General features: G+C 37.0%; 3 protein-coding genes across 5 annotated transcripts in view; 1 reads left to right on the top strand and 2 right to left on the bottom strand.

Annotated features, from left to right (window-relative positions):
- LOC108722371 (GAS2-like protein pickled eggs) overlaps nt 1–4,285 on the bottom strand; it is a 72,948-nt gene extending 68,663 nt beyond the window's left edge. Inside the window, 1 exon segment of the mRNA XM_018447444.1 lies at nt 3,821–4,285. The gene's annotated coding sequence lies outside the window, so the exon portion shown is untranslated.
- Nucleotides 4,286–5,809: 1,524 nt separating this feature from the next.
- Nucleotides 5,810–8,341, top strand: LOC108721249 (coiled-coil domain-containing protein 112). Its single transcript, XM_018445687.1, has 6 exons — nt 5,810–6,090; nt 6,191–6,294; nt 6,538–6,807; nt 7,112–7,739; nt 7,979–8,200; nt 8,281–8,341. Exons 1-6 carry the CDS (start codon nt 5,810–5,812, stop codon nt 8,339–8,341), a joined length of 1,566 nt encoding a protein of 521 aa, XP_018301189.1.
- Nucleotides 8,342–14,439: 6,098 nt separating this feature from the next.
- LOC108722192 (Nipped-B cohesin loading factor) lies at nt 14,440–22,256 on the bottom strand. 3 transcript variants are annotated; one of them, XM_018447182.1, is made up of 3 exons: nt 22,102–22,256; nt 16,126–21,876; nt 14,440–16,089 (listed from the first exon to the last, which is right to left on the bottom strand). In XM_018447182.1, exons 2-3 carry the CDS (start codon nt 21,868–21,870, stop codon nt 15,187–15,189), a joined length of 6,648 nt encoding a protein of 2,215 aa, XP_018302684.1. In that variant the 5' UTR covers nt 21,871–21,876; nt 22,102–22,256; the 3' UTR covers nt 14,440–15,186. The 3 variants fall into 3 exon arrangements, with proteins under 3 accessions (XP_018302684.1, XP_018302676.1, XP_018302691.1); XM_018447189.1 differs by having other exon boundaries at nt 15,727–15,864; nt 15,980–21,876; XM_018447174.1 differs by having other exon boundaries at nt 14,440–21,876.
- Nucleotides 22,257–24,362: the final 2,106 nt, after the last annotated feature.

Here is a 24,362-nt window from a genome sequence, read left to right as displayed (position 1 = left end):
AAACAGACCTCGTGTTTCGGTCCTCGTGAAACTCGTTCACTTACGCGAAGCGAAACGCGCTCAGGAGTGAGAGACTATAAATATTTATTCCAAGGCCCTATTTTTCGCAAGCATCGTCCTTTGATCGAGAGACATTTCATATTATTATCGTGAGCGTGATAAGTTGCACGTCCAGTCGCTGCAAAGCGCATCTTCCGCGCACGCTCGACGCTGTGCTGAAGCGAGCGACTGAACGACGAACAGGGAACGCGCGGCTGGTCTCTGCCCCCCTCGGAAGAAAATCTTATGAATGAGCGGGTTCCCCATTCACTTTTAACTGTGGAGAACAGCCGTAACGAGCAGCGCGGTGTTTCGAAGCTGCGATGCTCGCGCAATACGCAGCGATCCATCGCGCAATATATAGGGACGCAACAATTCGTCTATGACGTAAGTTGATAAAGCAACAATAATACGGCGAATACTGTGTTTTGTCGGATGACTTTAGTTTTGTACAATGCGTGATAATATCGTTTACCGGTATATTTTATAATATTGTGTACGCAATCCTTACAGAAATTTAATACTGGAAAGTAATGATTAATTATTTATTTTAAGTATTAGGTATATTAACCGTGTTGTCCATTCTTTTAATACTCTAAACAAATAGATAATTTTCAGTATTAAATAAGATTTCTGTGTAAAGGAAAGCGCAAAAATAAGTTATAAACTTGCTCTACATCATTTAAATGTATTTTTATGAGATATAGATGTAATACATTAACACAAAAACCGATATAGATATTAAAATATTATTAATGTATCAAAATTTTAATGCAACACAAATACTAATATCAAATAAGAGACAGTATAAAAGTTATTCCCACGATTTTTCTAAAATCACAATTGAAAGAAATATTACTTGTTAAAATCAAATCCTCATATTCTCTTTCACTAAAACTGCATCTGTGCTCACGCATACGAAATTCTTTTACGCAGTCATAAAAATGATGCAAGGTGCAATGTCTAACTTACGCGTTATCGATAAGGATCGAACAAAAGTTCAGTGCTATTCGATAGTAATCGCGATACACGGGTATCATAGTGCGTCGCTTATTATGCACCACGCCTGCGTTTATTACTTATTGTCGGATGAGAGTATCTCGCAAAGCGCAACGACGTTGCACAGTTCGAGAGACTATCTCACGCGACAAAACGCTTTGTCTCCGTCCACTTATCTCGATCGTCTTCGCTCGCAGGAGTGTACGCCTCCAGCGAGTAATTGCGTCGGCAATTCAATCGTCACGAAATTATCGCGTCATTACTCGCGCGAGCCGTCCCGCGAGCTAGTAATGGCTCGTCAATCGCGATATAACTCGTGCATCGTCAATCTAGATCGATAACTCTCCAAAATCTCCAACTTTGCTCTTCCCTATTAATACACTGAGAAAAGAAGTTGTCGATTTAAAAACATATTAGTCGATTCAATTAAATGCGGCGAGCAAATATTTGTTCGTTCAAACAAATAACATGTTTTAAATTACAAGATTTTGTTGACATGATTCACATATATTTAATCAAAATATGTAAATACTTGAATTTAAATGAGAAATTAAATAATCACTACGAGCTAAACGCATTTAGTCCAGTTAACAACTTTTTTCTCAGTATATGTATTTTCCAATTTATCTTAGTACATAATTGATATAATTGTATTTGTATATAAAAATTAAAGTCAACATAAAATTTTTTCTTATAAAAGAAATTAGTTTTCTTTGAAAATATCATTGAATTTAAAAACTATGCATTGTTAACAAAATTACTCAATTTACTTAATTTCCACAGAGTATCACATGGAATTATTTAACGTAAAGAAAGTCACGCGATTTATAATTCTAATTGTACTAACGACTTCCAATTAAGTTACTGCGATGCAACATTTCCTTACAATGGTTGGAACAATGAAGCTTTCTTTGTAAAAAGTCACTTTAACGATTGATTAAGTAAACGCAATACGAAGAATACTGTGAGAATAGTATAAAATTTCGATCACTTATAATTAATCATTGTCCACATATTACAAATAATTTGTCATACTACCTTATTGTAACCACAATTACTCATAATTGATTAAATAATTACAGAGCAGAGTCTCCTTGCGATCGCTCGAACAATGAAACTTTCTCTGTAAAAGCGATTCTAATGGGTGATTAAGTAGCCAGAATAGGAAGGCATAATGGTATAAAATTGTACAAAATAAGACTTTAATTAATTATTGCCTATTACGGATCTACAGTGAGATTAGTACATGGTAGATAGATGATACGTCATGTAACCATTAAATATAAACATTATACTATAATATATCGTGTATGCATATGTATACATATAAATATATATATACACGCGATAAAATATGCATTTTACTTTATAGTAATTCCGTATATATAATTGCAATGCTTTCCACGGAATTTATCTCGCGCGTCTTTCACTGCTCGAAATTATCCACTAGCATGAATATCATCTTGAATATCTATTTCAAGTCGAAGTCTAACATTAACATATCGCGTGCCGTGTTTCCTTATCAGTGTCGTTGGATAAGGAAACTCGCCAATGAGTCATCTTTGTAATGCAACAGATGCATCAGTTATTTATGTTCTGCAGTTTAAATGCTCCATTTTCTCGTTTAAATAGCCTAACTACCTAATTATAGGGTGTGTCGCAAGGAATTTTATGTATACAATTCTAGTCACGATAATATTAATATATAATCGATCCTTTTACAGATATGTTTACATGTACAATTATTTTATGTATTATATTATATATAATGTCACAGAGAGACATGATATAATCTTTTTCTAGAAATTTGAAGTGTCAACATTTATATATTACGCAAAACAATCTATTTAATAAATACTTAAAGATTCAAAGATCAGTAAAGTCGAAAATCTTTTTATCCAAAGTTTATGTTTTCCCACTTTTTAAATCTTTCAAAAATTTTAATTATGTACACATACATAATAAATATATAAATCGAACCAAATTATAAATTTAATGTAAATTAAATTTAACAATCACGTATAATCAACTGTTATCTATCGAAATATAAAAGATTGATACTACACAGAAAGAAAAATGTTTGGTATTTGTAACTATAATTATATATTACTATAATTATGATTATCACTGCTATAATAATAATAATAACAGTAACTATATATATATAGTTCCAGCAACAAATGTATATAATTGGCAACCTAAAATGACTATAATTATAGTTGTTATAATCATAAAATAGTTGAAATTACCATAAAAACCATAAAAATATGGTTATCCCAAAATATAACTATAAAATTATAGTCACTTGAACCATTTTTATGGTAATTTCAACTATTTTATGGTTATAACAACTATAATTATAGTCATTTTAGGTTGCCAATTATATACATTTGTTGCTGGAACTATATATATAGTTACTGTTATTATTATTACAGCAGTGATAATCATAATTATAGTAATATATAATTATAGTTACAAATACCAAACATTTTTCTCTCTGTGTACAATATTTTGTCTCACATAATGAATCTTTCATCGTGCAAAGAAAACAGCACAGAATACGCCGATCATAAATGCACCTGCTTATTAATTCAAGTCGAGCGTTTCGCCTTTAACGTCAATCGAGATGACGTACCTCGATTTCCTTCGATCCGCGAGTCGATCGTTCAATACCTACTGTCTATCGCGTTCTCGGTAAGCATTGTAAAAGCACGAGTTGTAATGACATGTACATGGCGTAATTTATAAAAGCGCATACTGAAGACGATTCGGAGCTACTTACGCTTGCCTGACGAATCCAGGGGAGGAAGTTCTTCCCAAATCACCACCACCGAATCACCACAAGCGCGGCGTGTCCCGATCGCCCGCGCACCGGTCAATCCGTTTCACGGCAGAGCGCGGCGGATCCTTCACTCATCGAACGGAAAATCGAACGACGTCCGTCAAAGCTGATGGATTTCCCGGCGACATACGCGATTAGGCGCGCTCCCGCGCCGGGGAATGCGTCGTCAGGGGAAGCGCGCCGAAAGGGAGAGAGAAAGGGAGGAAGATATCAAAGATTCGGAACGATCATGGAGCCATGCAGACGGAGAGGAGTCTTCGTCGTTTCTTATCGCTCTTCTCGTCGGAGCGGTTTCGCGATGTCGTTTCGTCGCTGCTGCCCGTCGTCAAGCGGTTCAAAGCGCGGTGCCGTCTCACGGTACGTCTCACGGGGTACGCGCGAACCCCATACTCGCACTCGAGTCGCGTCCCAGTCAGAGACTGAGGCGCCTAGAGACAGGCCGCCCGTATAAATGCGCCGCAGTGCAAACGGTCGAAGCACCGCGGGTGGAAAGGGGAATCGGAGTCGATCCGCAGCGCACCGCGAGGGGTCGCTACAGATTAGAGAATGCACGCTGTCGCGATATTGTCGATACGTAAACATAAACATTGTACCTCCCTCGATCGCGGGTACGTCAATAAACGTTATCTTTTTTCCCAATAAATTTTAGATTATTTTTATTTTTCGTAAAACCTGTTGACTTTTTACGTAAAAATTTAAAATTTAATAATAAATATCTTATTTTCCTTTTGTTAGAGATATAGTCTCTCTTCTTGCATTTTCTATCTTTTCTATAATGATCTTTTTTAATCAAAATGCACTTGTTTATATATTGCATCATTGATTACCGACTAAAATTTTCATCTTAATGTAACCGTCGATAAATACGTGTTTGTAGAATACCATCACGCAACTTAATCGACTTCGGGTAACAATGTTTTATGTTATATATAATTACATATTATATATATTATATATATATATATTTGTATAAGCGTTTCATGCTTTGAGGGAATCTTTGTGCGAGATAATGACTAACCAGCTGATAAAAATTAATTATATATACGATAAAATAATTAAAATACATTGTTGATACTTAATGTAAATACGCGCTGCGAGTATAAAGTGTAATTAACAAATTTAATTATGATAATAATAATGATAAACAATAGCTAAAAAATTAAATAAAAATCAGACTTTCAAATGCAAAGTATATTTAGTGTAATACTAATTTCCCCTACAGAGCACAAAGTTGCACAAAAGTTACAGCAACACTATTGCAACATTGCAGCAACATGTTGCGGCAATATTGTAGAGATTTTACAGCGATATTGCTACAAATTCTTTAAAAGCGCTATTATACTAGGGCTCTTAAAATTCAAAGAAAAACCTTATAATTAAATCATGATAATCGGGCTATCAGAGCAAACAATACAACGCGGTAATTAGTGCGCAATAAATATCATATAGATATTACTTTTTTATTAAAATAAGTTACATTGGATTTATAATATTGGATATATTAAAATAATTTACATTGGATGTTTTTAAATACAAACTGTCGATATGTGTATGACGTCAAATTTTCTAATGACGTATCATGAAAAATATTTTATATAATAGTATATGTTTTCATATAATATTCTTCACATATAGAAAATTTATGTGTGAATAAAATTGCTTTTCTTGTGCTTCTTTTGAACTCTACAATAACAAACGTATTTCCTTGATCAGCAGGTGCGATTGCATGGGAAGGGAGATGTTTATGGTGAATTACTATGGAAACCCATGTGTAAAACTTTAGTCTTCAATGAACTAGCTCTCTACGCGCGAAGACAACGTGTCTATTATAAATAAGCTCTTAGGTTAAATTAGTTTATTAAAACAATTAATTATATATAATAAGTTTCCCGGAGGAAAATAATATCGCAGCTGTGTGTGTATTGTACAATGAACGGAGTTATGAGAAAATTCTTGGATGAAATTACTAAGGAATGGCAATTAGCACAATCAATTACGAATTGTCATGAGAAAGATAAGAAAGAAAAGCAAATTTCGTGTGGAAAAGCGCGCTCTGCTGAAAGCATAAAGTACAGGAAATCCCTGTTGAAGCTAAAAGAGCAAGAGTACTTGATAGAAAAGAATCTCATTAACATGATGGAGAACATGAAACTGGAACCAGAAGTTCTACGACCCGTTTTGCGTAATATGAATGACATCTCAAGAAACAGGTAGGCAGCGAAAAACGAATCGGTCGATTTTAGATTGCGTTATGCATATCAAGTCCGCATCGTTCTGCAGCGGTTTAACTTCGATATGTCTTTCTTAAAGGGAAATTTTTCTGGACAGCATGAGAAAATCCTTGGATAAAATTACTGAGGAATTGCAATTAATACAATCAGTCGCGAATTGTCCCGAGCAGATCCAGAAGTTAGGTGAATCTTGGCATAATTCAGTTGATTTTCCATTGATAATGCTATATTTTCGTTTCTTGCTTGTGTTATTCCCAAATTATTTTTGTATTTCATATAACATTTTTACATATTATTTCTAATTAAACATGCTACAGTTTCTATGTTTAAAATTCAATTAAAAGGAAAGAGATTAAAATTTTAATCCAAATGCGTCTTATTGAAGAGATATAAATTCAACATTATAAAAAATGAACATTTATTTAGATACGAATGTATACAAACAACGGCTCCTGAAATTGTCGCAAAACATTCGGAACTTTCAGGAATCCTGGCAACAGAAAATTGCGATTTTGTCGCAGGAGCAAACCGTTCTCGAATCTGAATTACGTAAATTTGAATCAAATTTGTATAAGTATGAGAATGTAACCAGCAGAATCGGCAAACAGACATCCGCCATGTCTTCTATCAAGAAAAATAAAAGGTGTTACGATTATAAGGAAATCAAGGACCTCCACGAGTTGATTGCTAAAACAGGTACTGAATACATTTGCATTTATCTGCGTTAGCAATTAAAATGCGCAGTAAAATATAATTTATAACAGTTGCATGTGTTACTTTATAACACGTAATATACTTCTTGTATTAAATGTCACCTAATGTCTATATTAGTCCATTCAAGTAACGATACAATAAATCCATACTCTATTCTCAATTTTTATACACATTTTATGATTATTATAATACTAATAAATACATTCCATCAATTGCTGTACAGATATTTACAAAAGCTATTTAAAAAATTAGTAATGCAGAGCATATTAAAAATCACGTATTATAGGCTACACTGATAATTGGAGCAATGAAGACCACCTGTTGTTTTTGAAAATGCGGAAGAAGTGCAATAGTATCCCTGCTCTAGTGGCTGCTATTCGAGTCAAATGCCCGGATCTAACAGCGGAAACTATAGTGAATCATGAGGCATGGTATAAAATTTATCTGAACCTGCGTGAAAAGCAACAATCGAGCATCAGAGAGTGGCGCAAACAAAAAGAAATGGAGAAGATGAAGATGAAAAATCGTGAGGATGAAACCGAGGCTGAAACCTTGAAAGAAATTTCACGAGAGAAAAGCAATTCCAATATCACAAAAGATCTTTCGATTTGCGTGACGGATAAAAGGAGAACAACAAAAACTGACAGTTCCGTTGATATCAATAATCAGAAAAAGGAATTAATAAAACAGTGGAAAGCGGAGAAAGAGAATAAACGTTTGATGGAAGAGGAGCAGTCGAGGATTCTGATTGAGTCGAAGCTTGCCGCGCAAGAAAAACATAAAAGAGAAAGATTGGAAAGACTTCGGACAGTTTTGGCAGAGCATCGTGAAAAAAAATCGATGGAAATTTCCTCCGAAGTCTCGAAAGATGATTCGAGATCCCACTACAATCCAATGTTGATTAAGGCCTTTAGGTAACGTCAATTGTTTTTAAAGTTAAACAAATAAGAATTAAACAATAATACGCTAAATAATAAAATAATGATAAAAGTACGAGATTTTTTACTAAATTTTATCTACAACTTATCTTATACTTACTTATCGTAATAAAAAAATTGTAATAAGTGATAAACTTAAATAATCTATTATAAATGTGGCTTATGTGAAATCGTAGAAATAATTATAAAGTTGTGGATTTTAATATAATTAATAGGAAGCAAGATACAGAGTTTACAAGAAAAAAGAAAAACTTGATAGCTGTACGAAAATTGGCTCAAAATCGAACAGTAAAAATCGTAAGATCACAAATAGCGAAAAAGCAAGATCACTCGACCCTATTGAATCCAACTGAAGTATGGAAAGAAAAATGTAGAATACCCGATCCTAACACGAGAGAATCGAAAAAGCTGCAATATATTAAAGACGTTCCACGTTTGTACGTTTTTTTAAGAGAAGGAATGCTTATTTTTAATGCACATTTAATTTATATTTAATATTTTGTCTTTTCATTGTCAGATATGTTCAATGGAGAAACAAGGAATCGATGGAGATCAAGGATGCTCTGACATTTTTATAAAATCGGAGATCTATTCCCTTCAACCAAAGTTCATTTTCAACTTGATGAAGAAGGCAATAAAAAAATGTACAAAACGTTGACATATATTTATGTTTATTTTTCTTTACGAACGTACCTTTTTGTTTCTTTCAGACGATGAACATAATAAGTTATAAGTAAACGAGTGTTGAATTTATCCAGGACCGTCGTTCGCGCAATATTCGGTTTTATTATTATAACTTTCTCTTTGTCCGTTCCGTTGTTTTAATCTTATTTTCAGGAACATAAAAGAGAAAGAGGGGGAGAGGATTATCATCGACATAGTCTCGAATAACTTCAACCCTCGACAGCTTTTTACTCAAATATATATAATATACTTTCTATCAATCTTTTTCTGTTCGTTAATTCGAGATATTCTTTCGTTTAGATTACCAAATACAAAAACACATAAGTGATACAATATATGTATAATATATATATATATAATGCTATGATACAAAAGAATGTCTCATATCGCGCCGAATGTGATTGACCGACAATTCGACGGTTCGCCCGCATCACCTACTTTTAAATTTTTCTTTAATAATTATCACTATTATTAATTACTATATTTGTTTATGCGGGATAATCCTACACGGCACGATATGATGGCACCTCTCACTCTTTGTGAGAATACGCGCAGATAACGTACTCTAAAACGTACTCTATTTTTTTATCTCTCGCTTTTAGACAATATTTGTAATTATATTTATATTCTTGTTTTTATTTATATATATATGTATAGAAATATAATTTAGAATTTATAATACATACTTAGGAGTTTGTTTTATTACAATGAACGCGATAAATCATGTTTAACATACACTCTATTCCACTCACGCTCTCTCGATTGACACACATGTCACTGCAACAGCTGCCACAAATTATTTTTTATCACTAACCTCTTCAAAACCCGAAAGATAAATATATGTGTGAACATCATTTGTACAGCAAAGACTCCCTATCGTTTTCTGTAATGTAACATTAACATTTGTTTCCTTAATCGATTGTGAAGTCCATGTGTTCTGTGCTGTCTCTCGTCTTAGCAGATTATATTTTCTTCTAATTTTTGCTTTATTAATAATAATTTCGCCATTTTCTGAAATAATAACGAACCATTTCACAATGACGCATTTTTTCGGATAAAAACTTTTTTACCAAATATGAAAATCAATTACTATTATGTGCGTATCTCTTTTTTAACGAATGCTTCGAAGAAATGTTTTACGAGAAAACTTCAAAAAGGTAGAAAATCTAATCGCGAATCACATAATCAAAATAAACTTCTTCGTTAAGTAAACGAAATGAGAAATATTTAAATTGATTTAATCATATTTTTTTATGGTTGCAAGAAAAAAAAAGTTAGCAAAAAAAAAAGAGAAAGCTTTTCTGAGAGAGGGATTTAGAGAACGCATAAGTTATTGATAAATTTTATTAGAATCTTTACATTCGTGAATTATTTACAGATATAATTGCATATGTATATATATTTATATATATACTATGTATATGTATAATTGTAACTAACATTATGGTTTCGAAAAGAAAGACTTCCTCGAATTTTTCGTGACAATACTGAAGAGGCTGACTTCGGAGTGAACTACCGCCAAAGCCGCACGAGAGCATACAGCTTCACTTTTAAAAGTTTTTGACTTTTCTTGTGTTCTTCGTGAAGAGAGAACGCTTTTATCAATTAGAAACGTTACGATAGAAAAACGGTATAAAAAAACCACTAGTAGTCTTCAAGCGATGATATGCGGAGTACGATTAAAAAATTGTTTCGACACATAGTTGCCAAGTGAACCAATATATTCCTTATTTCTTTTTTTCTTTCGCGTGTAATATAGTTTGATTGCGACATTATTAAATTGTTAGTCTGCGAGAAAAAGATATTCTTGCAGGTTTTATTCATATTTTTCGATAGACGTTATTATCAAATTAAAAAATATTGACTAATTAATTAATCTGACTTCTCTTAAAAGCTCTCTTTAAAGCTCATACTTCTTGAACATAAAACAATTAGACGAATATCTGATTAATAAATTATTCTTTCCGACGTATTTCTAGCATTGCACGCTTCGAGGACGGTACAAATTCGGAAACAAGATCCCACAGTTCGCATCGTGTGACTTGCTGACAAAAAATAATTTTTAATACGCGTGTAATATTAATATATAAACTAATAAAATTTTCAGTGCTTTAGATAATCGCAATAGTATTCGCAATACAAAAATTATAATAATTTAGTGTCATATAGGAAAAGTATTACTATTTTTGCACATTATAAAAAATTATAATATATTTTCCGTAAAGATATTTATACTAACAACAATTGCTGTGAGTATATAAAGATATTTTTGCACAATTTAATGCCCGATGAACCAGTATCCGGTTAAACCTGTTAGAAAATCAAACACATAAATTATTTTGTGCACGAATTATCGATCACATTGTAGTTATAAAAGAAAAAATTAGTCCCTCCGCAATCAAGCCTCTTGCGCCAAAGTCTAATAACTGATTCACCGATTGATAAATAATAATAATAATAATAATGATAATGAGATATAACGAAGCAAAGCGAATTAATTGATATAAAACTATTCGATACATTACGAAACTAATAAATTAATAATAGTATATTTTGGCGAGACCTCTCAAAGTCGAATACAAATTTTCGAATTTTATTGACTATCGAAAGTTTTTATCGCGATTTCGCAATCTCTTGCGACAAGAAAGCGAATAAGAAAAATGCGAACGATTATAAGAAGCGATAACAAAGTCACGTGCATCAAAATCAAATTTTCAGTTTTCTGAAATTGAAAAAACGATTTTACGACGAATGATTTTATACGGGATTTGTTGCGTAAAACAACACGCAACGGTTACTACATATTACGGTTCGCGTTTTGCTTTCTCCCAGATTCGATAATCGTCATTCGTAAAAATCTGGTGTTATGCAGTCTTCTATACAGTATTTAGCATCTCGAATTTCTATCAAAAAACGAGATAGGTCATTTTTTTGTTTTCTAAGAGAATTCAATTACGTCTAATAACCGAATTTCACTAATATCTAAACGTCAGAAACGCACGTGGCCCGAGTGTGTTATCAGATGTGACAGATAGGCAGATCTTTTGTTACAGATAACATAGTTATCAAAATTTCAAGAGAAGAAAATTAATCTGCAAAAATCAAATAATTTTATTTGACTTTTATATGCACACAAGAAATGTGCAAATTTCGAAAATCAGAAATATGAAAAAAGTCAAGAACGCGACAAAGCTTTTCCTCTGAGGCAAAATTTCTACGTGCGTTTCTAAGGTCAACGTGCACTCTTAATGCTAAACGAATGAATTCATACATGTTTTGCTGCCAGATTTATTGACGTGATATAGACGGGTGTACATCTGGGCCTCAATGGAGCGAGTTTAATTATAAATCAAGAATGTAAAAAAATGTGTCTAGAGCTTACATTCGTCAATAGTTATTAAATCTGCAAATAGCGCGAAAATTTGCGCATAGTCTCTCATAATCGAATATAAATGCATCGCGTTAATAAACATTTCCTCAAAAACGCAAAAGAATAATAGTTTCTCCATGCGATAAGCTCGCACAAATCATATCTGACAGAATTGTCAATAAATTTAACAATTATACATAAAATCAAAAGTTATAAATTAGTTCTGTTTTTAATGAGACAAGTTGAGAGACATAACGATAAAACTAAATGGATACCCCACTTAATTCAAGTAAAAGTTTAATAGTTTTCTATTACAGATAAAAGTTTAACAATTTTCTTCTATAAATCGTTTCCTTCTTAGGAAATAAAGATTACAAAAAATCCAGGTAAAAAATTATATGTAACAAAAATTACTCTCAATATGACATTTCGAAATTAAAAAAAATAATACAATGGAGACAGAGAAGATCAATTATTCTCTGAATGCATAGTAGTATCCATTCAATTTTTTTCCTGCGTATAATGGAAAATATGAAAGCTCCATGTAATCATTAATTACCGCGAGATGTACGCTAACGAGTCATCGTTAGCAAATTCCTCGAAGCGTTCGCTACAAAAGAAAACGAAAACAGATCGGAACCAAAACGGAAGCATTCGTTTGATCGTCGTCATTGTCGTCTTCGTTTCCAAGCGAAAGAGATGCACATATGTTACGTTAGGAAATCACATTTTTAAAACTCAAATGGATAGGTATTGGATAAGTTTAAGTATTCGAATTTGATTTAGTAGGGCAACGAGAATTATCTATTTTACATTTGCCTGTCCTTGAAAAGACTGCGATAACTTTCTTCATCTTACTCGCTTCATTCTTTTTTTTATCATGCTATATATATTTGTGAGTTATAAAGATAAAAAAGATTAATTGCCGCAATAGAAAGAAAGTCACATAATACAATTTCTTTACGCTTCTCGAAATCACAGTTACTCTTGAATCTACTATTAATGATATTTGGATTACTATGCACAATAAAGAAAAAGATTTGTTTCTTTCGCTTATGTATTGTTCGACAAATCAATATTTTTCGTGAATCATCGATAAATATTCTGCTGTACATTAGCGATGGAAACGAAGACGAAAGCGAAGTTTGCGATTCCAAAATTGTGTTCATCTACAAAAATTTCTGTCAAAAATAACGACTGGAATTTTTATCGCTTTTTAGGTAGGTAATACAACCTATTTAATAATTTCTCGAAGTAGTCGACTATATCTCTTACAGATACCCATAACAAATATTTAAAAAATTTTCTGAAACTTTCTTTGGCTTTTGAATTTGCAAATATGACTCGAATTTTAGAATCGCATCCTTCGAGTAACTTGCACATTATAAATATTTTTCCGCATTTCTCTGTCGTCTTACGCCAATAGATCCCGCTTTTTGCTTTCGTCGAGAGTACGCCATACACACACACTATCGTTTATTTCTATAAGCTTGTATAAAAAAACGAATCCTTTTTGTTTATTCTTTTCTTTCCTTTTTTTATCGTTTTCGTCGTTTTGTACACCAAGGACGAGTGAGTGCATGAAGCAAACTATATTGGGACATGAATCCTGAATAAATACTTAATATTACAACAAAATCTTAAGTATTCTTCGTAAATGTCACCGCTATATAGTTTGTAAGAAAATAAGATATTTTACTTGAAGATTTTTATGTACAGATATTACAAACAACGTTTCGTAATGCGTAGGCAATGCGTCCTACTACTCTATTATTATACATACTGCAGGGGAGGATCTATACGAATCCTCTATTCGATTCGTGTCGTCTGTCAAATTTTGTGGACCTTCGGTATTTGGTATCGCTTCTTAAAAGCGAGTAATTGCCGCTTATATCGATAATACTGACCTAAAATCTCCCGATATACTTGAAGATTAAACATGAAATTTTTTGTTATGTTTTAATGTGCTTATTCAATATTAGTCGCTCTTTCTAAAAATAATTTATATTAAATTTATATTAAATTTATATTAAATTTACAAATTAAATTTACCAATTAATTTTATAAATTAAATTTATTAAAAAAACATTAAAATTTTCATAAATTTATAATATAATGAATACATATATTGTACAAACACTCAAAACATAACTTTAATACGGCGATAATAGATGTTAATACCATATAAATATTTTGACTGAAATATGTATCTTTCAAATAAACTTTGTTATAATATAAATTATTTTATATTACGCTAAATTTATGCAATTATTATTAGACCATACATTAAGATTTTTTTCTGTTAAGTTTATTGTTGTATTATTAAATGTTTCCCCAATTTATTTTTCTACTTTTTTTTTAAATATTGCAAATATTAGTATAAATGTTATTGTAATCATCACAAAAATATCAAATTATTTTAGTTTCATCAACTTTGAAACAAACAGTAAATTTTAGATATTTATGAATCACCGGAAAAATGTTATTTAAATACTAATAAGTTAGCATTATCGAAATAAGCAGCGCTTACTTTATTTAAATTCAATCTGAAAAGGAAAGAAGAGGAAGTAACGATAAATTAGATCAATATCGCTGAAATTGCAATTTTTGTAGTCTTTTTCCCTTAGCGTTAATTTCTTTATCCATAAAAAAATTAATTAATCATTAGTACGTGATATTATTTACAGATGAATTTTGTTCGAATGTAATTTATTGTACTTAATTTCTCTTGGAGAACTTGGTTCGTAATATTTTCTCGGATTTTTTAGGACTCTCCTCCATATTTCTCGCCTTTTGCGTCATTTCGATGGAATCAAAGATGCAATCACCAGAATTTCGTTTGTCAAAAATGACTGTATTGACGGCGTACTTCGACGAGAAAGAAACGAAAGCTAATTTGAACGAACCATGTTCTCGAACTGGTCGCACAAAATATTTAACGAGCCGATCTTGCTAACAACGGCATGATGAATCGATAAACCTCACAGACGCCTGCCGTTTCGACCAACAACACGCTAATCCTACCTCAACATTCGATCGCATTTAAAAATCTCTGGCTACTATCATTCCTATTGAAGATCTCTCTCTCGCTCACACGCATTCCCACATAGCAGTTATATATAGTCTCTATACAGTTTCTTGACGGAACGATATCTTCACAGAAACCGTTTTCGAAGTCGTTTCATAACTTCGATGACCTGGGGAAGAAAGTCATTTTGGTTGACGTGAGAAAGGGGTAATATTGCGCTGAAATAGCGTCCGAATTTTGGCTATGTGGAACAAGAGTTATTCCAGCCAACCGATCACACGCACACACCATCGCGAACATTTATATATATATACACACACAGGACGAAGATACCACCGCACTCACACTAGGAAGTCAGGGTCACTGCAGTCATCGGCGCTGTCGCTGCTATCGGAGATTCTTCTCCTCTTCTTCTTCTTATGCTTCCTTACTGACTTATCTGCCTTGTGGGCGCGGTGTGACTCCCGCTTCCGGTGTGACTCTCTTGCTTCTGGATTGGTGTGTATCGTCAGCTTCGGCACCCTCGGCGTCGTCGCTGCTACTGTCGTCGTCGCCGTTGGCGACACAATTACCGAATTATTCGGATGCTCCGTCGGAGCGATCAGATTCGATTGCAACGGTAACTGAAACTGTTGCTGACCAGCTGCGATGACCAGAGAGGCGGCATCTCCCATGGCGGTACCGTCCGCTATCGTCCTGCCGCCGCTAGCTTCGGGATGTTGTGGTATCCTTGCCACGTGCGGATTCTCCGCACTGTGCTTGCCACCACCGCTGGTATCGGCGGCATCGTTGCCATCGTCGTCCGGTTCCTCGGGATCAAATTTAAGCATCAGTTGCTTGAAATCCAGGTACTCTTTCACGAGCTTCTTCCTGCCTTTCGCGTCCAGTTCCTCGTTGACATTCGGCACACCTTCCCGCAGCCTGTACAACGTGGCCTTGGGTTCGAAAGGTAGATTGCTCTTGCGATTTACCGACTTTTCATAGACTTTAGCCGCTTCCGACGGTGAATATTGACCGATCTTGGCATCAGAAAACCCATAAAGATCCTTAAGATGCTGCCGAAGCGTTAGTAAAAGCAAAAAGCCTTGACTGGCGGTAATATACTCCCTGAGCAAGGTGGTATCGTTTGGTAACCTTGCCAGAATAGTTTCTTCATCCTCTTCATCATCCTCTTCGTCCTCCAAAGCCGATAACAACTGATGTGATTGACCGTCTGGTCCCATCACCGTCGTTTGTCCCGTCGGTTGTCCCATCGGCTGTCCCATCAGCTCTCCCATCAACTGATCAGTCGGCTGCCCCAACGTATGCCTGGATTGTCCAGACTGCCCCGCACTATTCTCTTTAGGCAGCAAAGCCTCTTTAAAAGACTGTAATAGATTCGTTCCAGACATAGAAATGATGATGTCGATGTGATGGATAATAAAGAGGGGTTCGTCTTGTACTTGATATGTAAAGTAGGCGAGATTGTCCGCCAAGTATAGCATCTGCGATAGACTAGTTTTAGCAGTCTCGTCGAAGTGCTTGAGAAAAGACAACACGATCGCCCGCCTTTGCTGTTTCGTGTTGCGCAAAATTGTATAGAGAAAACCGTTGAGTGCGCCTGGAAATTCACCTTCCTTCAATCGCATACCTCTCGTAATGTCATTCTGTAGAATTTGCTGCAGCCGGTAGCTCAATTTGATGCCAAATTGCGACTTCATGTGAATGAAACCTGGATATTTCTTTTCGATATCCTGTAACTGTTTATCCGCGCTGTGACTTACAATTTTTTCGCAGTCGGTGCTCATGCAGATCAAATAGGGCACTATCTGGACGGGATGTACCAGACCCTGTGCCAGGATCAACTGAATAACTTTGAGAGCCGCATGTCGTACGCTTACGTTGACGTGCAGGAAAGACTCAAGGATCTCTTTAATATAGAGTTGGATAACAGTGCTCGCCATGCCCGACGATACATCACCCATTTCCTTCAAATTCTCCTGTTTAGACAATTTTGCCCACTCTAAATCCTGCTTGATCATCCTCTTCTCCTCTTCTTGCAAATATACTTCAATGTTGTTAAGCACTTGGATTCTCATATGAATCAATGCATACTCCGACGTGAGCAAGTTATGGTAGAGTTCTTTCAGTGCCGGTAACATCATAAACTCATAATGTCGTATGCAGAGAGAACCAATGGCCGATAGCGTAAAGTGTCGAATATCATCGTTATTCAAATGAACGAAATAACTAAGTGTCTCGAAGACCTGATCTTTGATGTTATCTGCCAAGCCTTCTATCACCTCTGGATCCATGAAGTTAAAGTGGCGCAGCAATAAACCGACCGTGAAGAGCGCTCGCCGGAAAAACGGTCTGCATTTTATTAGCATAGGATTATTTGGATCCTTTTCGTAAAACGATTTGTACTCCGTTAAATGTCCATAGTATTTCTTAAAGCAGTCTCGTATCAGCTTGTAGTTTCGCGTGACATTATTGACTACAGAACCTAGACACGATAAACAGCTCGCGACCACTGATCTGTCATGCTGCAAGATTAATTTTACTGAATCTTCTTCCAACTGCGCTAAAAAAGTTTCACTAGGATGTTCCATTAGAGGCACTACTAATTCGAGCGTGTGTGCAACACTACTGATGATCTGATAATCGCCCTGTGTTTGACATTTTAAACTCAGATAAGGCTGCAGGGTGATCGCATGATTGACCAGTAACCGAGGCCGGATCTTCGCGAACAGATAAAGCGTTGTCAGGCACGCAACTAATCTCTGTGACGAGCCTTTCTTTTCCGATTTCTCCGAGTCTAGATTTGTCTCTTCTAATCGTAGTACGTTCTCGATCAGGCAGTCCACGATCTGTTTGCACGCAGTCAACAAAGCTCGTGGCGGCTCTGTCTGCATTTTTGTGCTATCATCCTTGTCCTCCTTCGGCTTAAATAAACTTACCAAAAGTTGCTCAAACCACTCGAGTCCCATATCCTTGCTAGTTGCTACAACGTCCGTGATGTTCATTACTTTCCTCAACAGCGATTCTGTGTCAAGAGAAGGACGCTCTCTTACTGGGGTAAACCACATGTTTTGGAAAACCTCCATGACGAGTTTCCGAATGCCCTCCTCGTCGTTCACTCTTCTTATCATCTTCACGCATATTTCTGGGATTTTCGGAAAATCTGGACACTCCATGCAGATATCTTTGAGAATCTTGATGACACGCTTTCGGACACTCACGCCAGTATCCAGGATTCTTGCCGACAGCATGTCATAATATTTGTCAATCAGTTCTGGTCTACTCAATACAAATTTTCCTACCAAGTCAACCGCTGCTTCTCGCACTGACGTTGAATGATCGAGGAACGAGTGCTTCACACCTAGCTGCATGTCCACCCTTGCTAGCACGCTCGAATCAGCCTCGACAATCATCGTGAGGCATTTCATTGCCTTGGTTCTAATAGCAATTGATGATTCCGTCAGCACATGAAGAATCTGTTTTAGATATCTATCGAAACTCTGCGAGAATGGTCTCTTGGATGCAAGATATTGCGAGATTAATTCCGCGGAATTATAGTCGATGTATGTCTGAAGAATGTCCGGTTTCGTTCCTGTACTGCTCAGTCTTATTCTACTGATAATGTACTTTTTCTTCTCCTCTATAATTCGGTAAGCTTCCGAATTTTTCTGCTCGTTATTGTCGTTCTCGTCTGGATCTTGCTCATCCAATTCTGACTCGGTATCTTGATCGCTGCTATGATGCCGATTTTTCTTCTTTGCCCGTTTCTTATGTATCTTCTTGCTCGGACTGTTTTTCAATTGACCCACTCGGGATTTTTCCATCGCGCAATCTCGATACCATTGGGCCAGATAAAAGTGACGTGCGTATCCGAGAGCCGGATCCTTTGTCCCATTGACGGCCAGATAATCCAGAAGTACTTTTTGCAAAAACACAGTCCTCTCTTCGTCCTCACTCAATCCTACAATGTCTTTGTCCTTTATCTGATCGTAATCAGAGTCCTTTTGTTGCTCGAGCTTGATGTCTCGTATAATTTGATCAATGGTCGATAATTTGCAGTGTGAACTGACTGCATCCTTACGTAACCTGGCCGCTACCACGCCAAGATAATCGATGGAGGCTACTCGAAGTGACATATCAGAGCTTTTATTAGAAAAATGTCCCACTAACAGGTTTCCAAGAAGACTCAATAGTAATTCGGCAGCAGGCCACTCAGGTTTGTTCACCGTCGCTAATAAATCTTGTACGAAATTCTCGAACAATGGTCTATAATCAATCTCCTCTCCCTTATTACCGCATTTGTTGAGAAATACCGTTAAAAAATTTCCAGCTATTCTGGTGGCAGTCTCATATCTATTGATGATAAGGACGTCAGCGTCTACATGACTGGGTTTTTTCTCATCGTCCTCCTTTTTAGAATCTGATAGAACTACCACGCACTGGATAAGCTGCAGGACTAACGCGGTTAACATCTGTATGTAATCCTCGGAGTTCAGCCTGTACGTGCGTAAACTCCTTTTGCTGCTGGGTAGTCTCGCAATTGACGCCAAGATGTCATCTAATAATAATCTCCTATGTTTCTCGTACTTTGTAAATATTACAGTAACGAGTTTCAATGCGCTCAGCTGAAGATCGCTTACCGATTCAACGAAAAACGGCGCAACGCCCAACGATGATGCATGCAGAACACTCGTGTCCGTTAGAACCTGTATATTTAATAGCTCAGCCAAAAGACCTACCAGTTCGTGCATCTTGTTATAAACCTGCAGAATGCTCTTTTCGCGTACTTCCTTCGTATGTCCTCGCTTTTTGCGTACGTTAGAATTAAAATTGTCAGTCTTGTTCTTCGTATCTATCTTATATACGGGATCGAAAGAGGGATAGATCGTGTTCTGCAACTGAAATTTCATGAAAAGGACTATTCGGTCAATCACATCTTCCAAGTAGACTGTCTTCGGCATGTTGCTAGAGGTCATAATGTGCAACGCGATCAATGACGCATCCACGGCACGCTGCACCCGTTCCATCGCCAATTGCATCCATAGTCGTCCTTCATCGACGTCATCATCTGGATCCACGAGTGGTGACACTCTCGCTCCGTCTCGTATATTCTTTTCCAAGATGTTCAACAGCCTTATTAATTTATCTGTAGGTATGGACTCCATAGCACCTAATGTTTTGAGTTTGGCCGCTTCTGTACAAAGATCATGTAATTGATACTTGGGAATAAGCATCTCCGCAAGCACTTCGCCATCATCTTCCATCTCGGCGTTTGTCATAAAATCTTCAGTATTCTCAAAAATCGTCTCTATGGTAGAGTTAAATCGTTGGTAAGTATTGGTCTCCATTAATTCCTCCACGCTCAGTTTGGCTAATACAGGCACTAATTTCTTCTCAATCTTGCGTATTTTTGGTTTCATGGGCGAATACGATGCATCTCGTTTATCATCTTCCTCTTCATCGTCCGGTATCCTTTTCCGCCTGCGGCTTTTGTCATCACTTTTCCGCCGCTCCGCTTTCTCCTTCTCTCGTTGCACCTGCCGCTCTTTCGCACGAGCTTTAAAGTACTTATTGTTCTTGCCGATTTCCTCTTCGCTCTCGGAATCGGTTTTTGACGCGTCATCACGATTGGAAATGCCCATTTTCGCCGCGCGACTCGGCGATTTTTCTGCAAACGCCGCCAGACTCTTCTGCATAAGTGCCTGATCAGCCAACGATAATCTATTTAACATAACAATGGGCTCCTTCAGCTTTTCTGTTCCGGCAAGTTTCATACTCTTCTCCGAGTTATTGTTTTGTTGATGTTGCTGCACATTGGGTGACATGCTAGTTGCAGCTGGATCTAAAGCGTTAATCATATCAGCAGCATGTACATTCGGATAGGACGTGGTCTGAGAAGTCGGTAATAAATGTTGCATCGTATGATCGACGCTTTGCTTCGTATCGATATTGTCCATTGGCAAATCAATATCGGCAAGTCCTGTTACCGGGTCAAGAAGGAACTGTTGATTCTCCTGTACTGAATTATCAATGTCCAACGATTGACTGCTGCCTAATGCATGATGAACCTGTTGATTTATCATGGGATCGTAGAGATTTTGCTGCATACCCATGGCCTGATGTTGCAGAGGCACGTTACGCATTGGAGATGTCATGTGTTGCATATTATGTTGCGGCGTCATACCAGCCATGTTATGCTGAGGTGTCATATTGGTGAGAGATGCCAGCGGTGCATTGGGAGAGTTCATGTGAGCCGGCGAGTACATGTTTGGTTGAAGGGTTACATTTGATAAGGGATTTATACAGTTCGCGTCCTCCTGCATATGCTGGGGCGTAGTCAACGTTCTCGTTTGTTCGGTTATAACGGTGCCTCTAGGTGATGGAGAAGGCACGGCGAAGGGAGACATCTGCGAGATGTCTGCATGATTCTGTGGAGTAATCGGCATCCGCGGATGTTGCGCGTGAGTGATGACGCTGACCATCGGTGGCGGAAGTACGGACCTGGCTGCTGCGGAATGAGCCGGACTACCTTGGGGCGTTTGCCTCGAGCCCGAAGAGCTCGAGTAGGACGGCGAGAAATGACCATAGCTCGCCGGCGATTGATTGGCATGCAACATAGGCACACTTTGCGTCCAATTTCTTGGAGAATTGTGCTGGGTTCCTCTAAATACGTCAGGATTTATCTGCAAGATCGCCTTGAGCAATTCAGGCGTATCTTGCTCATTTTCCAACGATTGCTCGGTATTCGGATAATTATCCTTGAGTTCAATGTGTTCCGACGATGTCTGCGACAGTGACATTATAAGCTGTGGCACGAGATTCTCGTCACGAACACTTAGCAATATCTGTGCCTCCTCCGCTACTCGTGGATGGAACAGTAGCGACTTATTAGTCAGTGTCTGTGGCAGCGGAGTCGGTAGAGGCATTTCGGGTAACAAGTCTGTGAGGCTCGCAATACCAGCGAGGGTAGTTATTGGCACACTCGGTACAACCCCATTCATTTTGAGTTTGATTCGTTCTGGCATTACAGCCTGGACAAAAAAAAAAGAGAATCAAAATCAGTTTTAGTATTTTTAAGATTCCTTGCTATACTGGGACAATACAATATTCTGAACACCGCACAGACATGCTATGAGTACTCGCTTACGATATGCAGTAAATATAAATCAACTGAACGTATCTAAATACACTGTATCCACAAATGTCTAAATAAATCATTGTTAAAATTTGCTCACTACATTTCAAGACATACTGACACAAATGTTTCACCGTTGAACAGAGCAGTTTCTAATCCTCTTTGAAGGACACTAGCACTAGGTGAATATTGGGAACTCAACAAAGTCTCTTTTAAGTTCCCATGTTGCAAACAAAAGTTTCAACCAAATTTTGATGAAGCCCGTGGATCCTCCAACAAACGATCCATGTTTATTAGCACTTTGTTATCCTGTAACAAAAATTTGATCTATGTAGTCACTTTTTTAAATGCATTGTAATATTTTAAATATCTTTGAAACTTAGATATTTAAAAAAATAAAAATAGTTAATATTACATATATTAAATAAAAATTATATGCTAAAATGAAAATAATACATATAAATTAATATACATAAAAAATAACAACTAACCTAAAATTAAAATGTTTTACGACACATGTAACTTACATCGCTGTAATAAAATATTTTCTTATTTAAAAGTAAGTATTAAATACGATTTTTAAAAATATTAAAAAACTGTCTTATATATTTTTCATAAAAATCAGAATTATATCATATTTTCTAAATTATTTATTACATAAAAATTAAATATATTCTTAAATTTTTAAGTTGTTGCTACATGAAATTATGATATACAAAAGAAACATATATTTTGCACTTTACGATATAAAACAGATTCATATATACATTTATACAATTCACATGTAACATTCGTAGAATAAATACAGGACAAATCATCATTTTACTTAACATATCAATAACATAAGCATTGAAAAATTCTTTCCAGAAAAATTAATTCATTAACTTCTCATTAAAAAAAATCCTACATATTCGCAAAAAATAACCAGTCATTACATAAAAACTCAATATGATCAGCTGATATACATGAATGAATCAGAATTTCCAATAACACAGTAAAACCGCACATTGTAGGATACTATGCAACATTTATTAACCTGAGTCCACCGCTTTCCCAAGATCATACCAATATAAATAATCATCATGTAGCACAGCATATTCCTTTACCTTCTCTGAACGAACATCTACCATCCAACGTCGTGTATATCCTCTAAGCGACCACGCGAGCAGGTATAACAACACAATGTAGAGGGAGGAGGGGGGTTAGAGGGGGCAGAGGGGGGAAAGCGCGAGATGCTCCTGCGGACGATGAACGTTGAACTCTGGTGGGCAGGCGAAGAGAAATTTCGCCGGGTCACTCTCGCGCGGAAAAGCAGCCGTCGCGTGGTGCGGGAAGCAGCGCTTCGTATCGCGGTAGATGCGGACACGGCCGCGGCCGCGCGGCGCGACAGCACCGTGCCCGCTCCGCTTTACCCGGGACTATTTACGTCGCTGTCCGTTCCGTCCGCGGCTGGTTTTGGCGGGAGGCCGGGCGCCGTATCGCGGCTCCGCGTCGCTCACAGTCACCGGCAGATCCTCACTCCACGTCGTGACGGCTGGTTGCGTCAGCTGGCTGTCGCAAAGACTCACCACGGTTAACACCGTCGTCCGGGGGATGCTCGCTCAATTGTCATCCGCGGGCCACCGCGGTTTGGCCTACTTGGTTGGACGCGTTTTCACGTCGGCCACGGCGGGCCGCGGTCACGACTCGCGAGCACGACACTGCCCTCACACGCGTTTCACGCGGCGCCGCACGAGCATCGCCCCGTCGCAGGCGCTGCGTCGCCCCGTAAACCGTATTTATAGTGGGAATGCGAAGAAAACAGACACAAAGGCGTCCATTTTGCTCTCTGGCGAGCGAGCGGAAGTGGCGTAGTAGTAGGATATCGCTCGGGCCAAAGACGCAGATATTTACCGGCGGGGCGCTACGCGGCGTCGCGCGAGCAGCTGCTTTGGGCGCGTTTGCATGGCTGCGATAACAGCGAGCGCGTTGCGCGTTGCGCGTTCCAGTCCCGTCAATGAAAACGCGCGGAAATTTCTTTTTTTATTGGCTGCGCGTTCAATCATAATGAAGAATTTTACAACGGTTGCAAAGCTGCTTTTTCTGCTGAACGCAGCCATTCAATCGCTCGGCGAGCAGTTTTGTCCGGCTTGAATGCGCCCTATGACGCATCAACCGAATAACCATCACAGCCAATGAAAATATTGGACGCGCTGCGTCATTGTTCAACTTGGAATTTACGTATCGTCAATTTACCAGAGTCTTTGGTGGAGCCAGAACGGAGTTCGAGTAATGCAACCTACAATAGCGAATTCATCAGACAGCATCCACCAATAATAAATATACAAACTTCTCGGGACCTCATCGATAATCACGAAAATTTTTTCAGAACCCCCAGGAGCG

The sequence above is a fragment of the Mycetomoellerius zeteki genome, unplaced genomic scaffold, assembly GCF_001594055.1.
Source record: "Mycetomoellerius zeteki isolate Tzet28-1 unplaced genomic scaffold, Tzet1.0 scaffold105, whole genome shotgun sequence".
In the NCBI taxonomy this organism is placed as follows: domain Eukaryota; kingdom Metazoa; phylum Arthropoda; class Insecta; order Hymenoptera; family Formicidae; genus Mycetomoellerius; species Mycetomoellerius zeteki.
The sequence above is the reverse complement of the archived record's forward strand: the minus strand, read 5'-3'. Positions and strand labels throughout refer to the sequence as shown.

Excerpts from the sequence above, each read along its gene's own strand:
- LOC108721249 (XM_018445687.1), top strand. The coding sequence starts at position 5,810 with ATGAACGGAGTTATGAGAAAATTCTTGGATGAAATTACTAAGGAATGG. Across the intron at positions 6,295-6,537 it reads CGAGCAGATCCAGAAGTTAG|ATACGAATGTATACAAACAA; the intron begins GTGAATCTTGGC and ends ACATTTATTTAG. Across the intron at positions 7,740-7,978 it reads ATGTTGATTAAGGCCTTTAG|GAAGCAAGATACAGAGTTTA; the intron begins GTAACGTCAATT and ends TATAATTAATAG.
- LOC108722192 (XM_018447174.1), bottom strand. The coding sequence starts at position 21,870 with ATGCCAGAACGAATCAAACTCAAAATGAATGGGGTTGTACCGAGTGTG.